Source organism: Rhynchophorus ferrugineus, unplaced genomic scaffold, assembly GCF_030347505.1.
Source record: "Rhynchophorus ferrugineus isolate W39M unplaced genomic scaffold, kcgeb_rfMv2 rfM4, whole genome shotgun sequence".
Taxonomy (NCBI): Eukaryota; Metazoa; Arthropoda; class Insecta; order Coleoptera; family Curculionidae; genus Rhynchophorus; species Rhynchophorus ferrugineus.
In genome coordinates this window covers 20,915,168-20,936,641 of record NW_027472583.1, presented here as the reverse complement: position 1 = coordinate 20,936,641, position 21,474 = coordinate 20,915,168, and the positions used below count along the sequence as shown (strand labels likewise).

General features: G+C 30.5%; 1 protein-coding gene across 1 annotated transcript in view; it reads right to left on the bottom strand.

Moving 5' to 3' along the window:
* LOC143196062 (pyrokinin-1 receptor) overlaps positions 1-13,560 on the bottom strand; it is a 250,893-nt gene extending 237,333 nt beyond the window's left edge. The window contains exon 1 of the mRNA XM_076403647.1: positions 13,123-13,560. Within this exon, the coding sequence (XP_076259762.1) occupies positions 13,123-13,385 (263 nt within the window). The 5' untranslated portion in view covers positions 13,386-13,560. The remainder of the gene's footprint in view (positions 1-13,122) is intronic.
* Positions 13,561-21,474: the final 7,914 nt, after the last annotated feature.

The following is a 21,474-nucleotide window of genomic DNA, read 5'->3' as shown; positions in this document are numbered from 1 at the left end:
CAGGCAGTAGCAGCAGAAACTCAGGAGAAATATACAGATATTAAAATGACTTAACAAGGAAACACAGGACTGTAGGAGGCAAGAACTAAACGTAAAAAGGTAAATATGAAAGCAAAATACATTACTTGGGTATATAATCATTTATTAACCTCCAGAAGATACCACTACATAAAAAACGCGCCTAGAACTCGTAGGTGGTGTAGAAAAGAGTTCGACGTAAACGTAATTAAACCATTCTAATCTACAAAATATAGTGGCTGTTTAATTAATTATAGTTTAAGTACTTCGGAAATATATGCAGTAGTAGCATGTTAAAATAAATAATTTATGTTCCTTTTCTACATCTATTAATTTATCAAATGTTTTCAAAATAATTGTTAGTAGATGATTACACAATTTAATTGTTAACCTAGCTTTAGTGTCATAATTACTTTAAGGTGTCAAGAACATATTCGAGTCTAAATAGTGCGTTAAATAGAGATTAGTTTGTGCCTTTCCAAAAGATGGGTCCAACCGTCATGAATATTTTATAGTAACATTTGGCTGCGGTAGTTTCAGACACATCAGAAATAATTTAGTAAAATTCCGTTTATTTGAATTTCATACAAATCATATGTTTGTTACTGTGCTTAACATGTTAAATTATCATAATTTTAGTCCCGCACTTTAAAAATAACTAATCTGAAGAGCCGGATTTACGGTACAATTCCCTAAAAGTCATGTGTTTTTAGTAGTTCAAGAATAAAGATGTTATATCGTGCCGCTAATACAGACCTGGCTACGTACTCTGTATTCGAAAAAGGGATATTGTGCTTGTGTTGTTAAGACTGAGTAGGGTAACGAGCGAAACGTGTAAAAATAGATGTAGTAGGGCTTGGATGTATGCGGGTATAGATAAAACCACAAATTTCGATACTAAATGACGTCACATCAATCTATCGTAAAAACGATCGATTCATTGAAGATTAATTTTAGTAATTATTCTAAGGAAAGTCACCCAAATTCATCGGGGGTGATTTCAATGCACAATTGTCCATCAAAAACGTCACTACACCCTCTCTGAAGAGAAAAAACTTGCAATCAGTGCATCTTATGAAGAGCATAGTCTCTCCCAGAGACCTTTAGCTCTTTATAAAAGTATGTATTCTAAAAAATCTCCAAGCCAGATGGTATAACAGTAAACCATCTTAAAAACCTCACTAGCATTTCCACACAGCATTTTATGCAGGTGATTCAACTTTCTTCACAACCGGCTTCAGTCCTGACGCTATTCGGGACACACTTCAAGTACAACTGAACTAGGCGATTGCGTGGTATAAATTCTGGCGGCTGCAAATAAAGCCGAGCAAATCTAAGGCTATTCTCTTCCACTGCAAGAAGGAATTCCGCGCCTATCACCTCCAAATCGATAAAGTCCCTATCCCCTGGCTCCAGAAAGTCTCATATCTCGGTCTCCAGTTCGACCGCAGGTTCCAATGGTTAGCCCAAATCCAGTACGCTATCTGCAAAGACAATAGCGTGTATAGTCTACTCTTCCCACTTCTCTGGAGAAAATGTAAATTCCCAATCCACCAGAAAGCGATTCTGCATAAAATACTAGTCCGCCCAGTTTGCCTCTACGGAGCACAGGTGTGGTACAGGTACCTCTCAGAGTAGCCTCTCAGAGACAACATGAGAACTACTCCAAGTGTTCGAATCCGAAAAAGTCCGCGCATTACTCAATGCCCCATGGTTCATGAGGAACGTCAACACACACCTCGAATCAGATATGCCGTTCCTGAAGAGTTTCAGGAATATCCTCAGTGTAAGGCTAAAGTCTCTAGGCGCTTTAGAACAATACCTTAATAAAATCTTTACCCATTCACAAACCTCGGTAGATAACCACCTACGACAATCCCAGTCGTAACCCAGAATCTTCCACAAAACACTCATAATCCCGAACCCGAAGTGACATCAGCAAAAGACCATTTGGCTCTAGCTGGTCATCTTGGAACAAGAAAAAACAGTAAGTGACGCTGAGAGTTTTTATCTATTACCAAGCAGTCTAAATCGCTCTCTTGTAGTCTTTAGTATACATACAGTATTTTAGAGATTTGCAATCCCATTGCAAGCAGACGCCAGATATCAATTGATTGCCAAATTCTTAAGCACTTTAGTTCCTTATTAAATTCTTTTGAAATTATTAGATAAAATAAACGAAATAGAGTTAAAACTAAAGGATATAACAAAGAGAACCATGCGAGATTTATTTTCTAAACGTTAAACTGTGAATAAGCGATACAATTTCTCTGAGAAAACATTATCCGTCTTGAGAAAATATTATTATATATCTTCCCAAAACATTGCCGCATTAGAGGATGTAAAAATAGATTTAAAAATCTCTCGTAAGTACCTTCCGAAAAGGTTTTCCCATTCAATAAATAAGGTTTAGTATAAACAGGCGGCAACGTTATAAAGGGCATATTATAGAAAAATATACAATATCTGAGATATGACCAACAATTACCATTAAACCGCTAGAAAATCACTCACCTATATAATAACATTGTTCTTTTAAAATAAGAAATTTCTTGGAAATATCAACATTCTTAATAGAGTTGTCATAGGGACCTTTTGTTATGGGCAATGTAGTTGTTTGACGTTCAAGCTCCACAAATTTATTAAACCGAATTTGCGAGGCACGATTTTGATACATTAATATATAAATTAAATATAGAAATGTAGTTACTAATTTAAGATTAATCTTGATATAGATGTAACTAGTTTTCTGCCTGATTTAGTTAGACTTAATTAGGTTTGCACCATATTTTAATAAACAGACATGTTTAGTGAACTAAAACTCTAAATTAATAAGGAGCATTTTGCAATAAATGATAAGCTCAATGGGCATCGTTTCTTATATTTTCTATTAAATTATAAATAACTATTGTGACGGCCATTTTATTTCGTGCAATATTTTTTCGTGTTGTATTTGCTCTAGAAATACTTTACATAATTTTAGATTAGATTAGATTCACTCCAGAGTATAAGTATTTTCAAATAGTTTTCTTTCATCGGCTTTTAATTAATTTTAGTCACTTGTCCCGGCTTATAATTGAACACTACATTTTACTAGTATCACGCTACCATATACATGCTTCACTGTATATACAAACTGTACAGTGCATGCTTATGAAACCCGTTCGCCTTTCGATCGACGCATAAAGGCCCGTCTATTATATCCCACTTTTTTAGATTTTCTTGTGCTTTAGCCCACTCTAACCTATTTCTCTTATAAGAACTGGCTAAACTCGTTTTCCATCTCACCCCAGCAGACAGCAAACGTCTTTTATAGATATAGTGGAAATGTATTTTCTCGTGTTTCAATTAAAGTGACGGAAATTTGTGACGTCGATTCCGTTAATATTAGGACAAAGTTATCTTCCCTGTATATTGAAGAACTGGGGTTTTGTGAAACTTCCAGATCTCGTCTTGATATCATCGACTAACTAGTTTTCTAGTAACTAGTTAGTAAAATAGTAGAAACTACACCTTTGCATCAAGGCCCAATAACTTGCTACATATATTTCCTGACTTAGAGTACAGATAGCACTAATTGTTATATTAATATAGGTTATATTAATCTATGTAGTCCTAAAACACTTGTCTTAGAAACTGCTGTATTTCTTCAGAATAGGGGACAGTTGATGGTAAATTAGTAAGTACTGCTTATTTAAAGACTCGGAAAGCATATTTTATGTCAGCTGAAATTCCAACAATTTAAAATTTTTAATCAGTAATATACACTACCACTACTTGGAAAATTCTATTTATATAGGCCTATAAATTAATTTTAAATAATTTACAATAGATATTACTGCACCATGGTGCATCGGAAACATTTCTAACCAACTTCGTGTTGAAGCCTTACTGAGAAGCTTCAATTTAGTATGTGTCATTTCAGTGAAATGTGAACACCACTTTTGTCAGTGTATTGAAAATAGTTAAATTTGTACGTTGTAGGTCGCATTTGCAAGAACTTTTTCAGTTCAATTTGAAGTAAAAGGCGACTGAAGGTGATCGATTTAAAGATATGAATACCGATTTCGATGTTTTAAAAGTGGTAACTTTGACACCGAAGGCAAAGACGTTCCACACAACAAAAAATAATTGAAGACAAGAATCTGAAGACATTATATCAATGAAAACATCAATTAGTATCAGTGCGTATCGACTACAATAAATGCGTTTGAGCCAAGCACTGCCCGAAAAAGGGCCGAAATACAAGCAAAGACACAACAATCTTATTCTGCAGTACGACAATGCTCGACGACATGTTGCAAAACCGGTTAAAACAAACTTGGACACATTAAAATGGAAAATGTTACCCCACCCGCCGTATTCTTCAGACCTTGCTCCATCTGAGTATTACTTGTTCCCATATATGAGCCTGGAGAGCGCTTCACTTCTTATGAAGGTACCAAAAACTGCTTCGATTAGTCGATAGCCTCAAAAGATACATTAGAAGTTCAATGAAGCTTGAAGACTCTCAACATAATCGGATACCCTTTTCAGATGAAAATACCAGTTTTGGTTTCAATACGCTTCATACTCTAGTTAACAGAACAGGAATTCTAAACCGACGTAAACATACATATCCTGAACATGAAAACTATCGATAACGTAATAAAAATATGGTTGAATAAAAAGAACTATGAACTCGATACCGCATATTCCAAATATACGCAATTTTGCGACGCGAAAATACAATAGAAAGGTGGATAGCATTAAGCACTTAGATATAATCTGATAATGTTTTTACTTCTTTCAAAAACGCATTTATTGAGAGAAAATTTATAATAATCAAAATATTTTCCCTGTTTTTGCTGGTACTACTTCCTGCATAGCAAGCCACAGGAAATTCTTCTTTTTCTCTTGACTGACAATGAAACCGTGATGTTGACGGTAGGGACATTTTTTTAAAAAATATCAATATAATGATATATCCGAGAAAAAAAATGTAGATATTTTTTTGCAACAACCAGGAAAAGATATAGAAATTGTACACAGATATATAGATATTTTCAAGAAAATATAAAAATACTAAGATATTAGCCCAAAAAAATATCGATATTCTATAAATATTTTAAAAAGAAGCGATATTTTAACACTTAAGAACCAACTTTAAAGGTTTTATTTTATTAAGTGTTTGGAAATGTTGACCCATTTACTGCCCAGATATCTAAAAGTTCCTTGATATAAGATTTCGCCCAATAATTTTTTCAATTCATTGAGTGCTAAAACCGATACCAATTTTCAACAATCTAATATAATTCTTCATCAGAAATATTAACAAATTTTATTATAATTAATTATATAACATTTAAGACCTAAAAATTAATTTTCCATGTCCATTTTAAACATATTTTATTGTTTCAATTAAATATATTTTTTTCGGTTATTTAGTGAATCATTTGAATCATCATTCTTATCTGCTTGTTCTACAGATAATTTTTATAAATATTGACAACCCCATAATTATTACTATATAGCAATAGCATGTTTTGCAGCCTATAAATTACTCTGAGATAAACTATTCACTTAGAAATAGTAAACATTGTTATCCAACACTTGAAACGATAGAAATATCCCTAGGGCAAAGTGCTATGTAAAGAGGCTATATGTAAAAAGGACTATTGGTGCTTTAGTTAAACCACATAAAGAAATATGCGATGAACACGATGAGATGTTAGGAAATCCCAGAAAAACATTCTCAATATATATTTAAACGATTATCATAGATTTAAAAGATTGGGGATTCGGTCGATATTTATACTACTATATTACTTACTGGATTAAAAGTGATTGTTGTTATGAATTTTATATAATAAAAATGTATTATTCCAGAAAGAGTATTGTTAAGCATGTCACCTATTAAAATTATTTTACTATAATTTAATTATATAAATATATATACATAAACATACATATGTTTTACTGTAGCGAATTATTAGACTGCACAAACACCAAAGCTGGTCCAATCCTATTTTAATATAAACTATGCTGTTATAAAAGCACCACAACACCTAATATATTAATCTAGACTTATTGAATTGTGAATAAGGAATAAAGTTTCCTTGTATCCTGAGATAAACTGGGGAAGTTTGAGGAAGTACATATTTGTTAAATATATTAGTTGATACATATTTAACACATACAACAAAGTTTTAATACCAATGAACAAAGTATAATGTAAATATAATAAAATAAATCTAACTTAAATTATTGTGGCTGTATAATTTATTGTAGTTTTAAGTTCTTCGATAATATATGCGTTAGATGCATTATAATATTAAAATAAATTATATTATGTAACATTTTTGTTTCGTTATTATATTTAGATTATAATTTTGGTATATGTCAAAGTCAAAATGTACTAAAACTCAGAGTTGATACTCTGAAACATGAATGACTACATTGCGACGCGACATACTACATCACGTGGGTTCACCGATATTTTGAATAGACTGTACTAACAATACCTTAGAAGATCTAGCAGCTTCATAAGAAATAAACTATTCGAGTTACCAAAGATAAATGTACATAATTAATGATGGAATTGTGAAATTATTTAATTGTTTGAAACAACTAGACCTGTAATATATACGTACGTCATTAGTAGAAAAAAAAGTGGAATAAAAATACACACGAGGTGGAAATATCACTATAGTTCCTGACAAACAGACGTAAAAAGGTAAATAAAATCTACTAACATTTCATCATTAATTAATTCACGGTTTTTCAAACTAAAGGAACAAATTAGATAGAGGAACTAATTCTTTTATTCGCCAGAAAGGTGAAAGCACACGTAGTATATAGTAATAGTATTACTCAAATAAATGGGAAATCCGAACATTTGGTGTATGTACACAAGTGTAGACACAAATAAGTCTAGTGTTAAAAATTAAATAAACTCTCCTCTTTTTTATATGCCAAAGTTTTTGTGTTTTTTTAATTTTCCTTAAACTAAGGAACGGGTACTTTTCTCAAGAATGACTTCAATTTTAAATAACATAGTATAAACAAATAAGAAAGGTATATACTATACACTTCGAAATGGCGAGGACCCATCAACCACGAACTATGGAAACTTCAATTGATGTATACCTCGTAAGCTGAGCTTTCTAAGCAAAAACATAATATATCAAATTAACGTATAGTATATATACGTCTAACAAAATGTTTCCCTACATGGAACTTAACCTAACCGTTACATAAAATAACGGATTTCTCTTTAGTATCATTGATTTGGTGTATGCATATAGAGTCTAATTATGGAAAACTTAAAATAGTATTTCCAGCATTCATTACTTTTGTTGTTGAATTTGACGGAATTTGCTACCGAAGAAATCAAATACTGTAATATGTATGATATCAAAATGATGAAATAAATGTTGATAAATAAGGAAAAATTGTATTCTTAATAATTTCCAATATGTTTCGAATATACATTTCTTTGATCAATACAAAGCAAAGTCATCTTCTAACATGACAACGTGGTCGATAGTTGTTGTAGCGTTGCAAAAGCTGTGCAGAATATACTGTTGCAGCTGGAATGGAACGTTCTGCTGCATTCACCATTACCATTTGTTTAGATGCAGAATGCTCTAGTTAGCACTAATTAAAAATAATGAGGAAATACAAAAATAGTTCGATAATTGGATTAACATCGTTCTTTTGTCACGATATTGCCATATGACCAGAGAGATGGTAAAAATTTGATAAAAAGGAGATATAATCAATCTAAATTGTATTGATTCAATTTTTCTCAGTATATGCCTTCCTGAAGTGAGAACATCACCAAAATGTATCAAGCATCATCAAATACATACATTTTCATCGTTCCTTATTTACAAGAAATATTTCTAAATTTCTAATCTTTCTGCCATATTCTCCAATTTCCACAATTACCGAATATATTTTCATAATTTAAACAAATGCATTCTAACAAAATATAAACCATCTTCAAACTTGTCACTTGCAGGATTCGTTATATTTTATTTCTGAGATATATACCACGAAAAAAATCTGCTTATTGCGAGCACCTCTAGTATAATAATCCATGAAATATGTCTTTTTAACTCTATAAAAAAATGAATGAAGTAAAAATGGGTAGGCCGCATATTATTTGACTTTTTTTTTATTAAATTTTATAAATTTAGAGTCAATTTATTATGTTAATTATAAGGTAGGTGCTTATAGTGCGTGTATTTTTAAAACGTGTGATATTTCGATGTTACCGCGTGTGATATTGACAAATATGCTGGTGTCTAACATGTAGCATAAAAAATAGATTTCTTTACTTTTGAATAACGTTGAAAAATATTTACATGGATTTTGGTGGCTAAGATATTTACTAGAAGGTTAATTTTCCTTTAAAAATAAAGTTAAATAATAATCGGTTTAAGTGATATTTATAAAAGCGGACTATAAACACAATACAATAAAATTAGAAAACCTTATTCCAAAACAAAACTAAAACATGAAAGTATTAATTAAATTTTTGTTTTGTACGTAATTTAATTTTCTAAACCGTAAACAACTTATTTTCTTTCAACTTCGGAGATATTTATCGCAGAAATTAGTAATCAAAATAAAACTATCTGCGTAATCGCTATTTAACTTGCTATATATAGATTATACAAATATGTTTTCAGTTCGTTTTAAATAAAATCGTAACTTTAATGAAAAATATCGCTACAAAGTATTATATTTCGAAGCTCCTCATTATTACCTGCGACTTTTCTTCATATTTCGGCGAACATATGAATTCTTTGTTTGACAAACTTTCGTCCGTAATAATGAAGCTAATTTTAGGCTATAGTTAATTAGAAATCAACTTGAGAAAGTGGTACCAGCAAGTATATATTTCTGCGGATTTTTTCAAGATGTGACCCACTGTTTACTTACCAATAAGCCACTTGATCGCTACTTTTACAACAACAATAATTTTAATACATATCTATCTCCCATGATGATTTTACGCCTTCAAGTATTTTTTAACATCAGCACTAAATTCATCGTCCTTAACTTTTTCAAACCCTAAGAAATTGATTCACTTAAGTTAACATTATTATATGCTGCGATAAAATGTTCGCTGAAAAACTAAGATAAAAGAAAAAACACGTAATGCCGAGGTGTAAAAAAGGTGTAAAGTGTATCTAATCTTACAAAATGATATATTAAATCCGACAATCAGACAATTAAACTGATAGCGTCTTTCCTTATTGAACATAAAAGGCTCTATGTCTTATATGATATACTGATATAGATAATAAAAACTAGCGTTAGGAACCACCGAGCAAAAACAGCCAAAACAATCGAACTATTCGATAGCCAATAAGTGTTTACGCCTTACGAGTGTTTTTCCAATCGTAACATAAAACGGTTATGTACAAATTCCTTCTATGAACACATGAAATAACTATTAATTATCAATATTTATTAATTTTAATTGACAATTGAACCATAGTATCGTTAATTTGGTATATTTCAAAATTACAATTCGTTGATGCTTCAACTAATGATATTTTAACATTTAAAAGGCTTGAACCTATGTAAAATATAATTTCCTGTAGTTGCCGAAATAACAAAAACTGTCAAAAATCAATAAAATCAGTCAACATTTTTACAATTACAATTGCATTAATAAATAATCTTAAAAAATGCAGTTTCAAAATGCATAAGCATACATTCGGCACATGATTGTCAAGGTCACCGCTAAGACAGCAAAGGCAGAACCCCAAAACTAGATAAAATTAGTAACCAATATTTCATTCGAATCAAATAGTCGCGACTAAAACCATTAACGAATGGAACATTCGAATATTTCATTCCATAGTAAAAGGCAGTCAATTATTAAACAGTCGATATTGGTTTTCATTCGATAGTAGAAATTTCAAAGACGTATTTGAAATATTTGAAGCTCCAAAAGAGCAAATCCGACACTTTAAATCTATATCGATTAATATCAACGCGTTTAAAGGCAGCATTGAAATACATAGCATTTTCAACTCATTCTTTCCTCAAAATCAGCTCACAATTCTAACTACCAAAGTAAATGGCGACGTTTAATTTGAAATAAGGCTTACGCTCGAAAAAGATGGCTAGTTATTAGTTATATTAAAATAGTTATTAGAAACTCGCTTGGTGGTTTGTTACTTCAAGAATCATTCATATAGAGGATAAAAAAGAACAGAATAATATGAACCGAAGGTTCCAGCGAAATATCTCTAAAAACATTATATAAAATCACGATGGTCAATTCAAAAGAACTTTGCATAAAGTCAACAAAAAATAAAATTAATATAAAATAATAAAGTCAGTCAAAGTTCAGCAAATGTTCACAAATTGTTATGTTTATTATATTAATATTTATCATTATTATCATAGTTTATTGCTACTTTAAATAATTTGTATCGATGCTAATACATTTCCATATATCGGCCGACTTCGATACAACTAGTAACAGGTGTGGTATATACAGAAGTTGCCAGAAAGAACAATGTTTAGTGAGAGTTGGTGGGGTTATGTTTTTAGGATTTAATTAGCGCTGGAATAATATCGATTGAAATCGACTATCGATATATGGTAATTAACTGTCCTTTTTTCTAATGAATAAAATATTTGATAATTCACTCTAGTTACTAGTTTTATAGGTACCAGTTTTTAGCCTGCTTACTTTGCCGTCTCACCCGTGACCTTGGTGATATAAATGTATAATATCATATTTTGTTTGCATTGTGGTAAATAATAATGTACATTATATAGCCAATTTTGGAAAATATATGTTTCAAGATTATTTATTAAACAGGATCAAACTTATATTGATAGTGATCTGCTTTCAGCTGAAAAGAAATATATTACTAATATACTTAGGACATATATAAATAATTTTTCGAAAGATATGTACACTATTATTATGAAATAATATATAATATCGATATTTAAGTAAAATATTTTATTTATAAGTAGATGACTCCTTTTATCTTACTTTAACAACTATTAGGTAAATGTTATTTTTTATAACATCGATTTTTTAAATTTCTAACCTTTTTAATGTTGCTTCATACTTTCTAAATGTTAAAATTTCTGTTACTTTGTCAACCATTAGGTAAATGCTTTTGATAGTAAATTTTTGTAACCTTCTAATCCCTTCAATATTTGTTCAAAACTTTTAAATCTTAATAATATAATAATAATTTTTTTCAATGAACCTTCAAATTTTAATATGAAACTATATTATATTTTTTTATATTTTATTATGTTCTCTTTTATTTTAACGTATTATATTCACAAATGTAAACCTGCGCAAATTATAAAATTATGTTATGTTAAAAATGTTAAAATGTTATTATGTGCAAATGTTAAAGCCATTTGAAATAAATTGTTTTCTATGACCAAAAGAATAATGTGAAAAAGTAACTACTATTTTCTGTTTTAATTATAAAGGTTTTCGAAATTTTTTCAACTATTGATTGTTTCAACTGTTCATTGGATGTTCACCTATATAACGATAATTTATAATCAATGCTTGATTCGAACGTACCAACTTGAATTTATTAGGATCTATTTCCTAAACAAAATATTATGTGTTATTGTCGATGCTCCGTGGTACGATTCTGATAAAGTGGCACAGCTCCGATGTTCCTCTAGAGCCCATAACGAGTATAATTTAAATTTTCAGTGCTAAATGTTTCAATAGAGGGTCAGTGTATAACAGTGAAGTGCGTAGCCTCAGGCGTTTTCTACTTTTTTATCTGATATATATCTACAGAAACATTTATAATGAGATATATAACATTAGCAATCCTTTACTGAACTTATTTATATATCGTGTATATAATAATTGTCATTAAAAATACTTATTGCCCATTGGGAAAATTTTTTAACCGCTTCGTTACAAAAAACAGAATCTCTCATAATAATTTCGTTTGGTTTGAATATTGAATTCGACATTTTCATTCGCATTCGGTGTTCTACCACATTGTTATTTCAAATTCACTTTACCCATAAACTTTTAACGCCGCTCTCGATAACTTGTTTCCCTCAAATAATTATTACCGTAAATTTCTATTAACAGTTAATTTATTTCATTTATAAATTTCTTCAATTTGGAAACTCAAATAGAAGCAAATTAAAAAAAATGATGTCCAGTCTTACGATAAGTTTAAAATTATGTTATTTTGCTTAACTAATGGCGATTTATTTTATTGAATGTAATGGATTTGTTTTCATATCTTATACGAACAAGTACATTAGTAGTAATATTACCAAATTAAAATTAAATTAATTATTACAATTATCTTGCTGATTCATCCTATATTTATATTTGTTATATAAAATTGTTATTTTTCTGACTGAAATATTATCAAATTAACATGATAATTTTAATCTTTAGGCAAGAAGGAGAATCGGACTCAAAATCAAAGAATTTTAATGGTAAGTCGAAAGATACTCCTAAACTGATCTATGATTAAAGAGATTGGATTATCAGGCAATTACAAAGCTTGTATGGACTTATAGGGTGCTAATATGGGGACGCACTAAAACGTCAAACCGACTAGTATTCCAACAAAGTAAACACGCAGTTCTTTGATTAAGTAATAATACTTATCGCTACTTCACCAATTCAAAACTGCACCATGACATTGGAAATAATCTGGTTTTACTAAGTTATTCATAATTTAAGTCAGTCTCACAAACTTAGATAAGTACACACAACTTTATTGCAACAACAGAACAATTTTAAGTATATTTAAATAAAAAGATATAATTTTAATTACAAATTGTTTATAAGTATATTAATATATTAGAAACCAAAATCAGCAGCAAGATGGAATATATTATTTAGAATAAAGATTTCATTTCAGTGTTAAATAAATATCTATACGCCATGTAATTAATTATTAGTTTTTATTTATTATTATTTATTTTAGTAGTTTAGCATTATATACCATTTTAAAATTATTAAATTTATTTCACGTTATATATAGCAAATCTGTTATATACAGCACATCTATTCATCTATTGAATATCCATTATGTTTCTAAATAATTTTGATCTAATAATTCTGATACCAACCTATTCCAAATGAGATAAATCTCTTGTGGTAGACCAGATACCAAAAGCACCAGATCAGACACCGCTAAACTGAACAGATAATAGTTGGTCGCGGTATGAAGAGACTTGTTTCTGTATATCACAATGCAAGTGGTCACATTACCAATAGTTCCCGTAATAAAAATCACTACGTAAATGATCGTAATGGTAACAACGATGTACAATTCGCTTCTTTTCGGTCCGTAAACACTCTCATCACACACGGTATCGTTAACCAGGTCCATCTCGATATCGAGAGAGAAAAGCCGTTCTCTGAGAAACCCTAAAGCATCATCGTTGTATCATCAACACGTCGCCGCGTCGTCGAAACTGTTTCGGAAGGTTCGCGAGTCCGCATTCGAACTGGCAGATCGCAATTTATGGTACGGATGTTGGCAGGATGGAAGTGTGCGCGACACTGGGTAAGTCCCGACGCTCGAACGTCGGCAGGAGCTTTAGCAGGTAAGTTTCCAAAAGCAACGCGCGATTTTCAGTTGCGCCGGTCAAATTAATAAGAAAAACAGGAGTATCTTTGTGAATAGAATATTGCGTCTAGTTGGTAATATATTACATTAACAAAATGTTACCTATTCTACAAAATAATCTTAAAATTAATTTAAAATACCTCAGTATCAGTAACAGTTATTACCTTCCAAATATAAAAAATACACAAATTTATATAAAGCCCTGTCACCAGTGAAGATGATGTTAAGTGTTTGGTTGGACGAGGGAGGAATGCATCTTGATCATCATAAGAGTTGACCATTTGTAGTTCAGTCAACGACTAACAGGTCAATTGAAAAGTCCCCGGCCTACCATAGTATAACATATTTTCTTGGAAAAATATTTTTTTTTATTCAACATAATTCCCTTCAAGGGTGATACACTGATTATAGCGACCTTCCAACTTTTCGGACCATTTTTGTAGCACAATTTGTTCTTTGCTTCAAAATAATCCTCAATTTCGGCGTTCACCTCTTCATTTGACGAAAATTTCTTCCCTGCGAGCATTCTTTTGAGATCTGAGAACAGGAATTAGTCGTTGGGGGCCAGATCTAGAGAATAAGGTCAATGAGAATGCACAATTTATGGATTTTTGTCATTGTTTTCACTGATTTGTGACACGGTGCATTTTCTTGGTGAAGCAGCACTTTCTTTTTCTTAAAATGCGTCCGTTTATCGACCATTTCGTCTTTCAAACGGGTTCATCGTGTACAGTCCACTCAGATGACCGTCGCTTGGACTTCGGAATTCAAATGATGGAGCCTTGTTTCATACATTGTCACATATCGACGCTAAAACTCAGGTTTATTACACTTGATCATGTTCAAACACTGCTTCGAATCATCAACTCGTCGTTGTTTTTGGTCAAAAGTGAGCTCTCGCGGCACCCACTTTGCACAAAGCTTTCTCGTACCCAAATATTCGTGAATGATATACGGTACACGTTGAGTTGACATTTTTAGAGTGTCTGCTATTTCATTCAATTTCAATTTACGGTCATTCAAGATCATTTTGTGGATTATTTTTAATGTTTACGTCGGTAACAACTTCTTTTGGGCGCCCACTGCGTTCACCGTATGCAGTTCTCATTTCACCACGTGTAAACTTAGCATACCAATCCTTGATGGTTGATTTTCTTGGGGCAGTATCCAGAAACTGGGCATCAAACCAAATTTTTGCTTCAACTGTATTTTTTCCCTTCTAAAAGCAATATTTTATCAATTGCGAAATTCCTTTTTATCCATTTTTCTTCACAATAACAAAAGTTGCTTCAATCGAAATGCTATAATTCACAAACTAATTACCCGACAGCTATCAAATTTATACACGCATCTTTTGAGTATTAGGGCTAATTAACTAACATATGGATTTAATTCTAGTAGCGTCACCTATGTGTCAGGCCGGGGACTTTTCAATTGACCTGTTGACCTGTATAAAAAGCTATTGAAGCAGACGATTAGAAGAGATTAGAAGATAAAACCACAATTGATCTTGGTTATGGATTACCTTCGATTAGCACTTTATGGAATCATTTGTAAACTAACAAGCGACTAATGTGGAAATTACCTGTCAAAGTATACGGTCTTACGCAGCTTGGTTTCTCGCATATTTATCATTACAAAATATATACATACAAATTATTATTTCATCTAGTTTACCTCTGAATCATCATACTTGGGCTCGAAGTTCAATGACGAATAATCACATTTGATAAACTATTTAACAAAAAAATGCTTTTGTACGAATTAGACCCAAATGATACTGAAAGGCGTTTTCTACAATTTTTAATCTACAACTTTAACTGGAAAAATCAAGACATTTTTGCATCGAAATACTGTCGATAATGGAAAATGGATTTATTACAACTCCAATGGTAGAAAGTTTTACCCTAATGCCAGGGACCATAAACATTAATTATAAATCCATCTGTGCTTTTAATGGAATCAGGCTAGCTTAAAGGAAATTAGTGCTTCAAAATTGTTTTTGACCTACGCTGAAAAAACGCTATGCTTATTCACACAAGAAGTCATACCTCAATATTGTATTATTTGTTATAATTTAAAGTATCCCTTTTACCAACCAAGGGATTTATCTGAACTGGATCTAGTCCTTAATGTAGGGTTCGAACTAGGATCATCAACATTCAACCTACCGACTGGCTACTAACCAACTTACCGATCATCCCAGATGATCCAGTCTTATTGTTGTGGTTGTACTCCAGTTACCGTAACGTCTAGGAAGTCTTTCCCTTGTCGGAATTTAAAAACAAACGTAAAATTTACAATTATGCCCCGACGGGTATTCGAACCCGCGACGTTTTTAAAAGGAAGAGAACCATCCGATCGCCTGCTACCAAGTCGACAAGGACACATGTATTTAATATATTGTAATATAATGAATTTCCAAATACATTATTAATATATATACAGTTTCAACCAAAGCTATCGAAAATATTGAAACCGAATAAAAACCGTTGTTTTTGTTACACAGCATTTAAATATTTAAATTAGGGTTTACAATCTAGCAACGGTTATTGTTGTACAGCTACATTGTATTTTAGGGTCAAGTTTATTGTTTTACTATGGATTAATTAGATGGTCAGACTGTTGTATAGTAAGTACCTAGACTTATAAAAAGTTAAGAAAACACATTTTAAATGCAAAATATATATATATATATATTTTTATATTTTTTTTTTTTGATAAGACCATATTTTAAGTTCGACCTCAAACTTTTAGATTCTGAAGAACTGTCGGTTAATCTGTAACAAATATGTACGTTGGTCAGCTTTGCTTGTAGCCAGTTAATTTTCTTTAGTCAATCAGCCTAGCCTGAAGCTGGTATATTTTGCTTTGTCAATCAGCCTAGTCTGAAGTCCTCCTTGCAGCCTTGGTACCGAAAGTGCTCCGCCTGGTAGCCTTAGATATGTAATTGCTACTACAGTAGAGAACTGGGGTCTAAGCTCGGAGGTTGATTTGTCGAAGATGATGGTGGCAAAGGACGAGCATGCGATTTTTCGCTCTCTATTTCGGGCACAAAAATACAAATATTAATCACTTATATCACTTTCATGCTCTGTATGTAATTGTGTCAGGTTGATATCGCAATCTAAATTTTCCATTGATCAAACAGTGCTCACAATACGCCCAAACATATGATAATATTATTTTACAGCATGGCAAGGCACAGTTTTAAAAAACAAAACGAGTCAAAGAAGTGTTGAAATCACTTGGATAGGAGGTTTTATCGCACTCGCCATACTCTTCAGACCTGACTCCATCCGACTACCAGCTTTTCGTATTTTGAAGTACAGTTTCTGCGTTGAAGCATTTCCTCTTTTCCAGATTTGACCAAAGAATCAATCAATCGATTCTTGACCCATTAGTAGAAAGTGCAGCAGTGCTTGAAGCATGAATTGCTGACTTAATTTTATTTATTGTACATACGAGCGACTTCATCACACCTTAGTGTATAACTGAAATATTTAGCTTCTTCAACAGTATTTTGCTAAAGGTTATATTTATTAACAATATTACTTTTTCAAAAACTATTAGCACTCTCCGCTCTATTTTATATCTATAATTCAACACCTGCAATTATCAGAAACTATTGGACTTTTTTATAACATGCATTTTGATGAAAGGCTCACTTTATTAAAATGTTTTCGCATTAAACAACCTTATTTCCACAAAAAAAGCAAACCGATACATTACAAACTCAAGATACATTACGAATGTTTTTCTCCATATTATTTCAAACCTTTATATTTAATATATCTTCTTCGATTCCATTTCTTTGAAGCATATAATTTCTTACAAATTTAAAAAGTAATTCAATTAAAAACACGGGATATTTTTGCCATTCTTAATTTCAACTTCATTAAGGTTATGATTATATTATTTCTTTATGTATCCATATATAGCTGCGTATATAAGCTGAATATTTACTTTTTGTAATGTTAAATTATGCATGTTTATTTTAAAAACAAGAATATTAAGTGTAATATAAAGACAAAATAAGAGAGAAATATTCCAAGAAAAAGTTTAGAAACGTATAACTTGGCGCTTGTTTACGGTGTTAATTTTGTGTTAATAAGAATTGTATAAGATAATATAATTTTTAATATACAGTCGTTTCTTTTATGTATCATCATAAATATTAATCAATATAAGCAAATCATTATAACAATTTATCATTTACCTCAAAATAACACATGGGCTGAAATGTCCCATACCTAACACTTAGGTGGCGCTACTTTTATTGCATTCGCCGTTTTCTCAGTTAGTAGTAACCTTCAAAAGACAGCTGTTAAAGTTTCATGATATTCTACACAAGTGAGTTTGTGAGTTACTGTGCTAACAGTGACACTGATTTTATTATAAGTATATTTATTTTATTATTATCAGTATTTTGAGGTGATCGTGGTATAATATTCATCGACTATCCTGACAACGGAAATACCATCAGCAGTGAATATTATATAGCGTTATTGGAACGTTTGAAGGCCGAAATTGCAAAGAAACGACCGCATATGACAAAAATAATATTTTGTTTCATCAAGAGAACACACCAAAACAATGGCAAAACTACATGAATTGAACTTTGAATTGCTCCCACATCCAGCGTATTGGCCAGATTTGGCACTCAACGACTACAGGCTCTTCGCAAACCAATATATATATATATATATATATATATATATATATATATATATATATATATATATATAATATACGTAACATTAACCAACCTGAACAAAACAAAGAACAAAAGCATTGTTTTTGTTACTGTTTTAAGCAGTATACTGTTATGTCTTTGTAGAATGAAGAAAATTTAAATTAAAGTTTAGAAACTACTAGTGGAATTGCGAGACTCATCCATTATAATGTACGTTCAAGATTATTGATCCGAAACGTATCGTCATTAGAATTATGTTTTTATGGCATTTGTTTTAGAGGAAAAAGAAAAGTTATAAAAACTCGTCGATATCTCAAACGTAAATTTACTTCCTATATAACTGATATATTGTAATGGTATTTTTATTGGGTTGGATTCTAATTTAATATAACATTTAAGGTCACTAGTTAATTATTACTCGAATAATAGATGGACAATTGCTTCCAATGTTTTGCCCTAACACGCAAATCCGAAGAAACCTTTTCCCTTGTGTTAACAGATAAATACATATTTTATCTATTTCAATTTTCCTTTTCTATTCTTACACCACAGCATATAAGTTTTCTATTACAAAATACAGTTCTGAAAGTGCTGTTACGTATATGAACTCGTGCATTTTATATATTACATATCCTTTCGTTGAAAATACAGGTGGACTTTTGGAAATTAAATTACGATACACAATACCATTGATATGAAAAGAGACCTTATTATTTTACCTACACTGCACTGTTATAGGGCACATCTAGATCCTTCTAGACTTCTTCTGAGCCAATCCAATTCATGGATCGATTAGTAGATCAATAAAATAAAGATAATAATCAAGCCTAATTAGTTGATCATAAATCAAGAACTTATTTGTCTTGTTCATTTTTATAATTAAGTAATCATATTTGATCAATTAAGTTATTAACTTTTTCAACATTTTTTATATGTTCGGTTATTTTCTTCGTTATTTTGAATACATGAATACTTACACACAATACACATTACAATACTACATATTACTAAGAATTATTATCATAAACAACTTAATATGGAAATAAAAGCTCATACTTCAGTCGAAGATCTCTAATTTTACGAACATTAGAATATATATTTATTCCGTACTATCATCAGCCGAGTTATTTTATAGCCTCTCCTTGCATATAAATTAAAAATAGCTTGCTAAATAACTATCAGTTAATGTTAGTAACTTTCACAAAAACATATAATGAAAAATAAATAAAATTCAAATAAAAATGCATAAAATTATAAACACACAATGAGAAGTTATATGGGCCATGTTATGAAAGCAAGACCAATTAACTGATTTCTTTTGTTTTGATATAGGTTTTTTTTCTACTAGTGTGAATAATTTTAAGATTTGTTGTTATTTCATCATTTTTATAACGTTTAAGATTTCTTTAAAAGTAAGCACAGATCAAAAGTGTTGTTTTCCAGGATTTGAAGGATCAAAATAGAATGAGAAGTATTTTTGAAAGTCTAGCTCAGAAATTGCCTTGGAACTAAATGCGCTCTCTTAGAAACTCCTACATCAACCCTCTGGACGCAAAGGTTTGTTCTTTGAATTTTTGGCCAGATGTTGCTTAATCAAGATGCAAATCTTAATTATTAATTAAATGGAAAATCTCTCATTAAAGTTTAAATCGATAATTGAATTGAAATACCTAATATGTTTATATTCAGAGGGTCTTAATCTATCGAAAATGAAAATGTGGCTACAAATTCAATAATGAAAACACAGTTGACACACAACAATTGTTCAACCCATATTAGAATCAATAACTAGAATTAGAAATTACTAAAAACTGAGTGTAGACGTAGTATATAATGTGTGTTATATAACAAGGAAGAATTCTTATATATATATATATATATATATATATATATATATATATATATATATATATATATATATATATATATATATATATATATATATATATATATTGTTATTATATTAGGTTATCTAAATATAATTACCAGAATTATGAAGAACACTTAATTTAATTAAGAGTCTTAATCATATTTTATTCCAGCATTTTTAAATATACTGAATTGTCTAGAGCATTCTCGATACTAATGTTATTTTAGTGGATAGGAAAAGTGGAGATTTTTCAAATGACCATTTTATATATATTTTCGTGATAAATGTAAAATTGGACAATTTTTAATCAATGTTGAATGAAGATGAAGTGACTTATATTGAATATCGTAAAGAATTAAAATTTAAATACATTCCGATATAAAATTATATGAAGAATTATTCATATTCTATCAACATAAAAATTGTCAGATGTTTTTGTGTTTTAAAAATATTTAGTTCAGCATTAAGATGCCAAGATTTAAATATTTTTTTAAATATCCCCCATTATAGGTTTGCTTTTACATTTTAATAGCATTTAGTTTTCGAAATTTAATTTTACCTTTAATATATTTTCAAAACTGTGTATAAAAGAATGGGAATTTTTGGTCACTGCTGTACTTAATTAAAAGGGATCTATAAAAACGGACGTAATAAAATTAGCTTTAAAAGTTGTTTTTTTGTTAATTAAAAAACTTACCAACAATAGAATTTATCGCATATGCAATAAATTTAATTAAATTAACTTCTAATATTATTAAACTTATTTTCTGTTCAAATTAGGACATCGGAGTTGCATACTTGAGCGATTTGTTAATATTTGTTTACGGTATGACCTTAAAGAATTGAAATGGATAAGGATGAGTCATGGAACACTCCAATATTCAGTACACTATTTTCATGTTTAAAGAATGAGTTAATAAATTGCTTAGTGATGTTTGTCTTTATGATAAAAAGTTGAGCCTTGAGCTATCACGGAATAGCGAATAGAAAGTATCGACTGTCGTAGTAAAGTTTAAATTAAAATAGAATAGTTTTAACGAGACAACTTTGTTCTTTCCACAAAAGTGTATATAAATAATTTTATATTCTTAGCGGTATTCCATATGGCAACATAAGTGATAAGCAGACTCGTGTCCAGAGACGTAACAGAGTCATCAACTATATTAAAAATTATTTAAATAATATTGAAAACAACAAAAAAGAAAAAATAAATTTGTGGGAGACATCTGATACATATCAGAAGGTAAATTTGTTTTTGTAACAGGTCAATTGATAAGTCCCCG